The sequence below is a fragment of the Populus euphratica genome, unplaced genomic scaffold (genome assembly GCF_000495115.2).
Source record: "Populus euphratica unplaced genomic scaffold, PopEup_1.0 scaffold372.1, whole genome shotgun sequence".
Classification (NCBI taxonomy): domain Eukaryota; kingdom Viridiplantae; phylum Streptophyta; class Magnoliopsida; order Malpighiales; family Salicaceae; genus Populus; species Populus euphratica.
The window spans coordinates 156,448-169,144 of NW_011500264.1; the positions used below are offsets into that span (position 1 = coordinate 156,448).

Below are 12,697 nucleotides of genomic sequence, written 5' to 3' on the forward strand. Positions count from 1 at the left end.
TTGGATAGTTAATGAGATGCATAAAATAAATTTAGGAGAAACACATAATTAAGGTAACCTTTTCCTAGAAAAAATACGGTAAGGGTGATTTTTATCTTCCTGTAAACACAATACTTAAATCTTTAAAACCAATGCATATTATAGAACACTTAACCACCTTAAAAAAACTAGGTGGTGGCTTATTTTTTATATTTTCTTTAATTTTAGAGGTTTCATTTCATGTCAAGTGTGACACAATAAAATGTTACAAAATATATTCATTTGTTGAAAACAAAGATGGACTTTTCAAAAAAAATCAAGATTACAATTTGTTTTTAAAAATCAACACCATAATTTGTAATAATCATCTTAATATTTTGTATTTATGATAATTTAATTGTGAAATATTAATTTTGTTTCATTCATAAAAAATTATTATAAAAAAGTTCTATTGTTAACTAAAACAACCTTTTATATTATATTTATAAGAAATGTTAAATTTATGACACTTGATATGTTATTCATGGTTTTTTAATTTGAAAAACCATGAAAAACTTGTATTGAAAAATGGTAGAAAAGCTTAAAAATGTGTTTTCAAATTTAGTATAAATTTGCTAGTTTCCAGATGGAGAATTATTGCATTTGAATAGGAAGTTTCAGTTTTTTTGACTCTTTTTAAATAAGAAATTCTAGTTTTTCTAAAAATTAAAATATTAATTTGTTTCTAAATAGTTCCACATCATTTAAGTTATTTTTATATAAAATATTAAATTATTGAGTCCAAAACATAATAATTATTTTTGAAAAAATAATCCAATTTTTTACTTATCTTTTTAAGTGGTTTATGAGAATAACACTCCCTCCTATAAAAAAAATTAAAAACTTAACATAAGTCAAGAAAATTTATGGAAAATAGCACACTTTAATAAGTTACACTTGTCCTAACAAAGCAATTTATTGAACTGAAAAATTAAGCCATAACCTAAATTCAAACTCTAAACCGAACCCAAAATCCAAACTTTAACTTTAACTAAACTCCAAATACTAATTAAACCCAAAATCCAAACTTTAACTCTACCTAAACTCCAACCACTAAGATTTAAATCCAAACCCTAAAACAAATTTTAAATCCAAATTCAAATTCAAAACAAAACCATAAACATCTTTAAATCTAAAGCCCAAAGCCTAAACTCTATCCCAAACCTGTAAAACAATAATGGGTCACATAACCATTTTTTAGTTCTTTTACTTATATTAAAGTCATTTCCATAATCTCTTAAGCATTTATACTCTAATCAATTTTTTCTATCACCTTTCTCTTTTTTTTCATAACATGTCATACAAGTTTTAAAATGTTCAATTATTCAAGTGTTTATTTAGATAAAAATGTAACCTAACTTGTAAAGTGATAATTGGTTTGATATTCTCTCGTAATGTCATTCCTTCACTCACCATGTTGTCTTTGTTCACCTGAAAATATTTTATTTTGAATTCTAAATAACTTAATTATAAAAATTAAAAATATGTTAAATAATAACAATTTGTCAAATTAGCAAGTCTATAAAACTAGCAAGACTAAAACAATAACAATCTCATCATTTCGCTCAACCATGTTGCTTTCGTTCACCTAAAAATGTTTATTTTGCAATCTAAACAACCTCATTATGAAAATTCAAAAATACATAACAATAATAATATTTTAAAGTGGCAAGTCTAAAAAATTATTAAAGGAGAATCAAATACAAGTAAAATAAATACAACCTCACTATTTAAAAAATAAAAAAACAACATTTAATATCTACATTTAACCAACTCTATCTATGCCAATTGCTTAATGATGAGCCAGCTTCATTAACATCATATTGTGGGTATGTCCTCATCTTTTAGTGTTGTACTCATTTGTATCATTTCGTGTTTGAGTGGTTTTATCTTGATTTATGATATCAAATAGATGTGAATTTTCTTCAACCATAATTACTCTTTAATTGGATAAAATTTCTAATCATAGTTATTAGTCTTAAAATTCAATTTAAAACCCTATTTTATATAATTCATACCTCATTTATGTAATTCATAACATCAATTATCTCAAATTATATTTAATTGCATTGATTCATTCCTAATTGATCTCACTTGAACTAAACTTTAATACAACAATATCAACACAAATAATTATCAATTAAACCTTAACATAGTCATAAATAACAAATAAATCCATAAAATTAAAAGTGAGGAGTGATATCAAGTGTTTATCTTAATTTGTTGAGGAGGAAGTGGTGATGGTAATAGTGATGATAAAGCTATAGTAGTAAAGGATGAATGAGAGAGAAGAGGTGGTGGTTTTGAGTAAGAAAACAAACAAGACAATGAAAGGTAAATGTAACAGGATAGAGAAACTAGAAATTGTGAAATGGCATAGATCGGTTATAAAGGGGGAGGGCAAGATCGACAATGGTGACTGAGGGGATAGGGAACTTTTTTGTGTAAAAGGAAGGAGAGAAATTAAAAAAAACATGTAAGGTTATTATTTTTTTATATTGCCATGTTTGGGCAAATCAAATAGCATTATCTCATTAATTACATTATTGAGAACAACACAATTAATTAGGTTCTGCTGTCAAAAGCTTTTTCAACCTGTGCTAGTTTTCTAATTTGTTTTAGGAAAGTGCTATTTTGTATAAATACAAATCTTTCCGAGTCTAGTTTGCCGGGTAAATAAAAATAATAATAAAAAAGATATAAAAAATTATTAATTCTTGATGTGGTTAATGATGATATATTTAAAACTCAATAAATTTAAAAATTTATTGATTTTTTTAATAAAACATAAAAAAATCAACAATTCATTATAATTTTGTTTCAAAAACCAAACAAAATGGGTTAGACAATTATTTTAATATTGTTAGTTTTACCTTTTTTCAAAAAATAAAAAATAAAAATATTAATCAAATGATTGGATTGTTGTGTTTATTTTTAACAATTTAAAAAGATAATTAAAAAGATAATAAAAATACATTCTTTATTTTCTATAATTTATATGAAAGATATTACGTTATTAATATTATCATTAGCATACTATGACAAACACCACCAATATCATTCTAAGTTCACAATCATTTCATGACCACCATAAATTTTATAATTCAGTAATTAAACCATAATTTTAATAGTCAATTATTAACAACCACTTTCTATTTAATATTATCACAATTACTGTTAACTCCACAAGTAGCTTTATAACCTTTATAGACATATCTAGATTTTTTACCATTAACTATTTTATTATTATTATCTCTATAGTATTATTATTACTTACAATAATTATCACTATTTATTAATAAAATAAAAATAATTATTAATTTAATATTACTATAATTATTATTATTGTTCTTAATATCATATAAATCATTATTATAGTGTTAAAATCATCGCCACAACTTTCATATCACCATCAATGCTACCATTTCAATACCATAACTAAATATGTTATAATATTAGTTTTATATTTCAATTAATAATATATTTTTATATTTGTTACATTAAATAATATATATAAAGTTTCATATTTTTTTTAAAACATAAGCCACAAATAATGCCGAAGGACCCTAAATAGAGTTTTTTCAAACCCAATTTACGTGACATTAATATATTAACCTTTTAATTAAATATAAAATAAATAAAACATTGTATTAGAGTTTAGACTTATAAAATTTGGTAAAGGAGTTTTGAATATATTTGGGATTGTGATACCTTTTATTTTTATATGTTTTTAGAATTGTATTTATCTTAAAAAAGATATTAAAATGATATTTTTTTTCTTTTCTTAATAAAATGTATTTATATAAAAAATAAAAATTATTTTAATATAAATTTAAATAAAAATATTTTTAAAAATCACATTGCATCATATTAAAAACACACATAATATAATATATATATTAGATAGTTAAGAAAAAAGAAAGATTTCTAATTCTGAGGTGTTTGATATTGAGTTTCAATTTATTTTTCATCATAATTTAAATTTATTATTTTATTTTAAACGTTTTTAGCATTTCTAGATTATTTTAATATTTTTTGATAAATATTATTTTAATATATTTCTAAAAAAAATAATTCTTTAAAAAATAACTTTTATAACAATAAAAACAACACGCAGATCCCACGATAAAAACTCAAGTTGTAAGCAGAAGAACACCAACAACAAAAATGATTCGAAGGAGGGCCCATACATGCAAATTCAATGTTATTTATTTATTATATTCATTAGTATAATTCTTTTCCTTAATCTTCCCTTCCCTTTACAAGCACACTCTCAGACAGAAAGAAACACAGAGACGACGACGCACGCATTTAAATATCTGGAAGAGGATTTCCCCCCCTTCTTCCTTTTTATTTGAACGCAGATTGGTCCCTTTGTAAGTTTAAGATTCTTTCTTCTTCGTTTTTCTTTCCATTTGAAACCACAATTTTCTTCTTCTTTTTTATCTGCACAAAACCGCTGTTTTCTTAGAAGCAGTATTTCCCCCCATTCCAAAGGTTGTTGCCGCTTCATCTCTCCTCCTTTTTTTTATTTTTTTTATATTAATTTTTCGAAATTTTGTTTTCTCTGATATTTAGTTGCTTTCTCTGAGATAACAAAAGAAATACCAAGTTTTGGATCTATTAATACTTTTTTTTCTTTTTAATTTTGTATATTTTTTTATAGCTTGATTCTTTTTGTTTGAATTTCGGAAACAGGTAGAGGAATTTGATGTGAATGTAAAATGTTTTAACTCTGATCTTTGCTTCTTCTTTTTTTCTTGAGTTTGCAGGAGGAGGACCATGTGAGTAAGAGCTTGTTTGATTTCAAGAAAAAGGTGTGGCTTTTCAGCTTAAGACTGTTTGTTCAAATTTGTGGAAGATTCCATCATGGTCAACTCGATTTTTGGAAACTGGAACAATTTATTTTATTTTATTTTTAAACTGCATACCAATCTGGGATCCAAGAAAATTTACTTGAATCTTTTGGAGCTATTTCTTTTACCACTGTACTTTGAGTCATTAATTTGACGACTCAGAAAAAGAAGGCTTTAGCAGCGTTAAGTGACAGTGAGGCCCAGTTCTAGTGTTTGTTGTATTTTTCCATATAGTGTTTGCGGATGCTCTTTCTATGAATGTTTTTGCAAGACCAATTTTTTTTTTGGTCGAATTTCTGCTAGTGTAATCTGGTTCTTTCATTTTGAGCCAAAAGGGTGTCTAGATCTTTACGAGTTTTCTTTTTTTGGGTGGGTGGGTTAACAAGTTGTTGATTAATCAAAGGAGAGGCCGAATACAATTGTAGGGCTGTGAAATAGGCTTTTGTTATTGATTCTAGAGGAGCTTGTGTTAAATAGTGAAAAGGGTCTTGTCAAAGGTGTGGTCTGCCGCTGCTATAACGGGAGGGGTATAGTTTTTTTGTCGGTGGTTCTTGTCTTTTGAATCCAACATGGATGGGACAGTGTAATAATGCATGAAATATCTTGGTGCGTCTTGTAGTCATGCTTTTGTTGTTGGCTCTATAACTTTAGTGGGGAATTTGGTTAAGAGAACAAGTGGAGGTTTTTGATAAATTAATTGTGGTGGTAGTGATGAGTAGAGAGCAGAGGAGAGGGAACCAAGAGAAAGGCGGCTCAGACGTTGCTGTGAAGGTTGTTGTTGCAGTCAAAGCCTCCAAGGAGATTCCCAAGACTGCTTTGGTCTGGGCTTTGACTCACGTTGTGCAACCTGGAGATTGCATTACTCTGCTGGTGGTTGTCCCTTCACAGAGTCCAGGTACATTTTTCATTTCCTTTCATTAACTTCATGCTTGTGGCTTTCTAATCTTAGTTAATAAACTTTGCCTGGGATGTTTTATAGTTTGATATTTCATTATTGATTTTGCTCCTGTTACAATCGATCGTTTCTTTACCTTCGGATTTCAATGTCAATCTTATTCTGCTCTATCATTTCCTTTTTTAGAAAGTACTTCGGGGTTTAACTTTCTTAATTTGATGGTAAATCGGATTGCCTTTTCACTAATTCTTCAGGCCGAAGATTATGGGGATTCCCAAGATTTGCTGGTGACTGTGCCAATGGTCACCGGAAGTCTCATCTGGGAGCAACCTCAGATCAGAAGTTTGACCTCACAGATTCCTGCTCCCAGATGATCCTTCAGCTTCATGATGTTTATGATCCAAACAAAGTAAGTGCCTCAGTCTAAGTTCTCATGGATGTTAAACTCCTTTATGCCTATGCTGATACTATGTTTTGTATCCTGATTCCATTCACAGATCAATGTGAAGATAAAAATTGTATCTGGCTCACCTTGTGGGGCAGTCTCTGCAGAAGCCAAGAAGGCACAAGCCAACTGGGTTGTATTAGACAAGTAATTCTCCAATCTTTGTTGGGTTTTTACTATCATATTTTATCCTTGTCAGTTTAAAAACATAACTTTAAGATTTTGAATTAATAAAGTATTGCCTCATTCGAGTTCTTGATACTGCTTTGCTTGATCCAGAATATATGTAGATTCTTATGATTCATTATTTGACGCCTGGGCTTCTTCTATAGACAGCTGAGGTACGAGGAAAAACGCTGCATGGAAGAGCTGCATTGCAACATAGTGGTTATGAAAAAGTCCCAGGCAAAAGTCCTCCGCTTGAATCTTGTTGGATCATCAAAGGAAGAAGTTGTGGGCTCATCACCTTCCAAGCTAGATGAAGCATCTGAGAAGCATTCCAAAAATAAAAATGATTCTCCAGGCTCCATTCGAGGACCAGTGGTTACTCCAACAAGTAGTCCAGAGGCTGGAACACCATTTACTTTGACTGAGGCAGGGACTTCATCAGTCTCAAGTGATCCAGGAACTTCACCATTTTTTATCTCAGAAACAAATAGAGAACTCAAGAAAGAGGAACCACTGGTCATTGTGGAAAATAGGGATCTTGATGAATCTAGTTCGGACACAGACAGTGAACATTTATCTTCAGTTTCAAGTTTAAGGTTTGAACCATGGGTAGGAGAGTTGCTTAGTTCTCACATTCATTCCTCAAGACACATAGAAGATGGCTCTCAGAGAAGTAATAGTTTGGCTCAAACTTCAACAACTATAGCTTTGCTAGAGAAGTTCTCAAAACTTGATCAACAAACAGGAATTGGAAAGTCAAACTACAGAACTGATCTAGACTTGAGTGGAAACATGAGAGAGGCGATCTCATTATCCAGAAATGCACCTCTTGGCCCCCCTCCTTTGTGTTCAATTTGCCAACATAAGGCACCTGTATTTGGGAAGCCCCCAAGGTGGTTTAGCTATGCCGAGTTGGAGCTTGCTACTGGAGGATTTTCACAAGCCAATTTCTTGGCAGAGGGTGGGTTTGGATCAGTTCACAGAGGTGTATTGCCAGATGGCCAGGCAGTTGCTGTCAAGCAACACAAATTGGCTAGTTCACAGGGGGATATCGAATTTTGCTCAGAGGTGGAAGTCCTTAGCTGTGCTCAGCATCGAAATGTTGTTATGCTCATTGGCTTTTGTATTGAGGATAGAAGGAGGTTGCTAGTTTATGAATATATATGCAATGGGTCACTAGATTCTCATCTCTATGGTAATTTTTTTTATCCTGCACAAAGAGCTTGGTTCTTGTATAACAGAAAAAACACTTATATATGATCCTAATGATGTGCCATTTGTTTGGTTAAAACAAGTACCTGTAATTTGATGCCAATTTTATTTGCAATTTACTAAAAGCTTTATTCTTCAGGACGCCATAGGGAGCCATTAGAATGGTCTGCACGACAAAAGATTGCAGCAGGAGCTGCTCGAGGGTTACGCTATCTTCATGAAGAATGCAGAGTAGGTTGCATTGTCCATCGAGATATGCGGCCTAACAATATTCTCATAACCCATGATTTTGAACCACTGGTATGGAATTTCGTTGTTTTCTTTTTCAAAATTAGACACTTAGAAATGAAAATGTTACTCACAAATGCTTCATATTTGCGTCGAAGTCCTCTTCTTTTTACCTTATGTTTGCTAGCAACTTGTTTCCAATATCTCATTACAGAACCAGAGTAGAATCCTTGTAGACCTTCATTTTGTTTTTCATGTATGCATCACTTCTGTACATTCATGAAGAGGAGCTTGACAAGCTTATAGTAGTATTGTTTTCTTCAGAATTTCTTGGAAGATGTTTCTGGAGATATTTTTCTTGTGTTTCATGGTGTATGAAACATGGATTTTCTCTTACCAACCTGTTGAATTTATTGACCTTAGTTCAGCTTTTTATTGCTAGGTTGGAGATTTTGGCCTAGCTAGGTGGCAGCCTGATGGCGAAACTGGTGTTGAAACAAGAGTGATTGGAACATTTGGGTAATTTCAGATGGTGGTTTTTGCCTTTTCCTTCTACATGCAATTGCAGTATTGAATAAGATGTTCTCTGCTGCAGGTATTTGGCTCCAGAGTATGCTCAAAGCGGTCAAATCACAGAAAAAGCTGATGTTTATTCCTTTGGAGTTGTTTTGGTTGAGCTTGTTACCGGCCGAAAAGCTGTGGACCTCAACCGGCCAAAGGGCCAGCAGTGTCTCACGGAATGGGTATGCTTTAGGAATCAGTTTGTCAATCCTTAGCTTTAGCTTTGTGTTCCACAATATTTATGCTAGTATTTTCATGCTTCATTAGGCTGTGTTCAGTGTAATCACGCAAAGACATTGTTGAGATAAGTGACAAAAACTACCAGTAGAATTAGGAAGAACCATACGTCATGCATTCTGTAGCTTCTTTCTTCTTATATTCTAATTCTCAAGCATATTGATCCGGATAGGCACGTCCTCTATTGGAAGAATTTGCCATAGATGAACTGATTGATCCACAGCTTGGCAATCACTATTCAGAGCAGGAGGTTTACTGCATGCTCCATGCAGCATCGTTATGCATACGACGGGATCCTCAATCCAGGCCTCGTATGTCTCAGGTAAACAAAGCTTTCAATTTAAAATATTCAGTCTTGCCTTACAATACATGAATCTGAATGAGCGTGTCCTAATGCATTTATACTTCTAGAAATCCGTAGGCCCTAGGACTCCGGAACAGCAGGATAAGTTTGCGTTGTTATCAAAGCTGTATAGAAACAAATGTGAACGGCTTCAATTGAAGTTATGAAAAAGGTTTTTTTTTTTTTTTTTTTTGTTTTCTACTCTTTCTTTTCTTGCAAAATTTCACCTTTTTTGTTGGAATTCATCATGGAAACATGCTTTTATCTGTTAAATTTATTATGGGAAAGATCTTGATATGCTTTACTTGCTTATGTGCGCGGCATTTTGATGTTTTGGATAGCTATCATTAGAACTTAGGCCATGTTTTTGCTTATTTGTTTGTTATTTGGGAGAAGGTTCTCCGCATACTAGAAGGTGACATGCTTTTGGACACAAATTACATGGCAACACCTGGGTATGATGTGGGAAACCGGAGTGGAAGGATTTACATAGAGCAGCAGCAGCAGCCACCACAGCATTGTGGTGGTCCCCTACCAATAAATGAGGCATTGGAAGGATTCAGTGGGAAGCTATCCTTTTGACATCCTAAAGCCAATTTTCGAGGAAAGGGACAAGGCCAGGAGGATTTCATGCCGAGATTCGTCAAGAGTTAACCCGTAATGATCAACATATACGTAAGGGGTGCCAAATATGTGGCTGGTCCATTTGCATTTTGTATTTTTTTTTATGGCCTTTAGTGTTTTGTTCAAAGCCATCTTCATTTTGCTTTGTATAGTGGAAAGGGAGTAGGGTAAGCAATGTTTGGAAAATTTTATGATGTAGATGGAGTAACTTGTGGAATTCTATTAGTTATTCTTCTAAATCCATTTTAAAGAAATGATAGATACACAAAGGAAAGAGAAAATTAAATTCAGGACCTAGAAAAAAAAAAAGAATATCTTCACCGAACTTTTCTTTCTTTATGTGTATTTATTTCTTTGAAATGGATCGAGAAAAGTAACTAAGAAGACTGTTAGTTATTCTTATTCTGAATACTATCATAAAATTTCCCGCAATATTTTGTATTTGGTAAATGATAGGAATTGATATTAAATAGCAATGATGCATGAGCACTAGTGAATACGCTATGCTTGAGGCAATGAAGCAGCTCTTAGGAATCTCTCTCTCTCTCTCTCTCTCTCTCTCGCTCTCTCGCTGTGTAGGTCTGCCTATCTTGGATCTGTCTTGAAACTTTGAGAATTGAGGGACGGAGAGGATGGAGAAGTAGATGTACCTAATCTCATATTTGTCTTGACCTCGAAGACATGAAGCACATGATGAGAGGAAAATCTTTTCTTATCTTGACAGCAATGTGTTTTTGAATTTCAAATTCTTGGAAATGCAGTAAATCCAAGCATTGATTCTGATAATGACAAAGGCTTGAAGAAGCAGATGAAACTAATCTTAGATTTGCCTTGACCTCAGGAACCAACCAAAGCAAGCAAACACGAAACAGGGGAGCATTAAATGAGGGTGGGGGGCGGGTTGCAATGATGGAAGGAAAATCCTTTCTTGCCTTGGCAGCCATTTTTTGAATTTCAAATTCTTGGAAATGCAGTAAATCCAAGCATTAATTGTGATAATGACAGGCTCGAAGATTCAGAACGTTTTTAATGCTGGGATTTATGCAGAGTACACACTGCCATCCCCATGCTCTTGATTTCGTTATCCACAGGAGCAGAGCTGGTTACCGCTTATCTAACCTCTGGTTGATGGCAAACATTTTCTCGAGAACTCTATCCTGAAATGGAATTGTCTCTTCTTAATTCTGCATGTGATGGGCTGCTGAACAGGATGCAACCTTTCGGGGGAAAAAAACATAAAAAGAAAACAAATTATTGGATGCGTCAAGAGTTGTATTGCCCTGGATGATAGGTAACTTGCCTTGTTCTATAGCTCTTGACTTGCAGGTGCGGCAATATATCAGAGGGGGGTGTTAAGGAGTGAGCAAGTAGTCTTTTTTTTAAGTATTTTTTTTTTGAAATATATTAAAATAATATTTTTTTTATTTTTTAAAATTTATTTTTAATATTAATATATTCAAATTATATTTTTTTTAAAAAAAACTAAATTTTAATTAACTCTATTTAGTAACTCTTAAGAAACGCGGTGCAAAATATATTTTAAAAAAATTCGAAATTTTTTTATTAAAATTTAATATGTTTTGGATCGTTTTAATGTGTTCATATCAAAAATAATTTTTTAAAAATAAAAAAAATATTATTAATATATATTTTTATATAAAAAATTATTTGAAAAACAACTATAACTAGATTATCAAACAGTTTCTAAAGAATCTAAATCTAAAAGGAAGACCCAACACAACAATAAAATATTATATAGACATTTCAAAATAAATTGAAATATCATTAAAAAAAATAGTAATCATGAAGTTAATTTTATTAGTTTCATCTCCATTTTTAAATTTAATATGCTTGGGAGTGTGTTTTAAAAATATTTTTATTTAAAAATATATTAAAATATTATTTTTTTTATTTTTCAAAATTATTTTTGATACCATCATATTAAAATAATTTAAAAATAAAAAAATATTAATTTAAAATAATTTAAAAAAATATAAAAATAAACATAGCTTTACATGAAAACATCACCATTAATCATAGGATTTTGTTTCAAAGAGTATTCTCAGCCACGTTTGATTAAATGAAACACCATGCGGAACAAACAAGATTTTGAATCCAAGCTAAGCAAAATGATCGATTTAAGCCCGCACTTACTTACCAACAAACTGATTTGCTTCAAGTCAAATCCGAAAGCTAGATTTATATAAAAAATAATTTTTTAAAATAAAAAAATATTATTTTAATATATTTTTAAATAAAAAATAATTTAAAAAATCAAGTAAAATCTATCAAAGCGTTTCTAATTTTATATGGCTGCTCAACAAGCGGATGAGAACACAATTAAAAAGAAAAAACATTTATTAATTTCTAGTCCTTAGATTTTTTTAATATGATTATACAGTCCTTCATGTTCAGTGGCGGAGCACAATAGAAATTAAAGGGGCAATTGCCCCCTTAATTTTTTTTCTTGTGTAAAATAATAAATTAAAAAAAAATTATTGCTAATAATTTCACTAGTTTCTAGAAGATTTAAAAATAAATGAATGAAAGTTTCATTATATATATTGAGAAAGAATATTTTTAATGAAATTAATAATGAAGTCATTATTAAGCAATTTTAAAATATAAAAACTAAAAAATAATAATTATAATATAAGTTTTTTTATTTTAAAAATATTTCTAAATTAATTTTGCTTGACATGAGTTAGTACATGCATTTGAAATTAATTTCTCTATATAACACATATTTATATAATATATAATATCAATTATTTATAATTTGTTCCTTCATTTAAAATTTTCTGACTCCATCATTATTCATGTTTTAAAGTTTGTAACTTAGTCACTTGACTATTGTTAACCATTGTATAACCAAAACATCTTCGTTGCTACTGCTGCTTCCTCCGCTTCTTAACCAACATGTCAAAAGTTTAGAGAAACTAGTTGTTGTTTTAAAATAACAAGGTAACTAACAGTAAAAAGACTAACTAATAATAGGTTTTCAACAAAGAACCAAGTTTTAACTAAATTCAAGTCATAGTTTAATATACCTTGTAGTAATTTGGTTAGTTATATGTGTCATTATTATATTAATGTAGATATATATTTAT

The 12,697-nt window shown here is 30.6% G+C and overlaps 1 protein-coding gene across 3 annotated transcripts; it reads left to right on the top strand.

Moving 5' to 3' along the window:
• The first annotated feature begins 4,216 nt into the window (after positions 1–4,216).
• Positions 4,217–10,117, top strand: LOC105112890 (inactive protein kinase SELMODRAFT_444075-like). Of its 3 annotated transcripts, none has more exons than XM_011008782.1 (11): positions 4,217–4,394; positions 4,784–4,835; positions 5,584–5,769; positions 6,024–6,178; positions 6,267–6,361; positions 6,547–7,577; positions 7,734–7,894; positions 8,265–8,341; positions 8,418–8,565; positions 8,793–8,942; positions 9,360–10,117. In XM_011008782.1, exons 3-11 carry the CDS (start codon positions 5,586–5,588, stop codon positions 9,543–9,545), a joined length of 2,187 nt encoding a protein of 728 aa, XP_011007084.1. In that variant the 5' UTR covers positions 4,217–4,394; positions 4,784–4,835; positions 5,584–5,585; the 3' UTR covers positions 9,546–10,117. The 3 variants fall into 3 exon arrangements, with proteins under 3 accessions (XP_011007084.1, XP_011007083.1, XP_011007085.1); XM_011008781.1 differs by having other exon boundaries at positions 4,791–4,835; XM_011008783.1 differs by lacking the exon at positions 4,217–4,394 and adding an exon at positions 4,438–4,515 and having other exon boundaries at positions 4,791–4,835.
• The last annotated feature ends 2,580 nt before the right edge of the window (positions 10,118–12,697 follow it).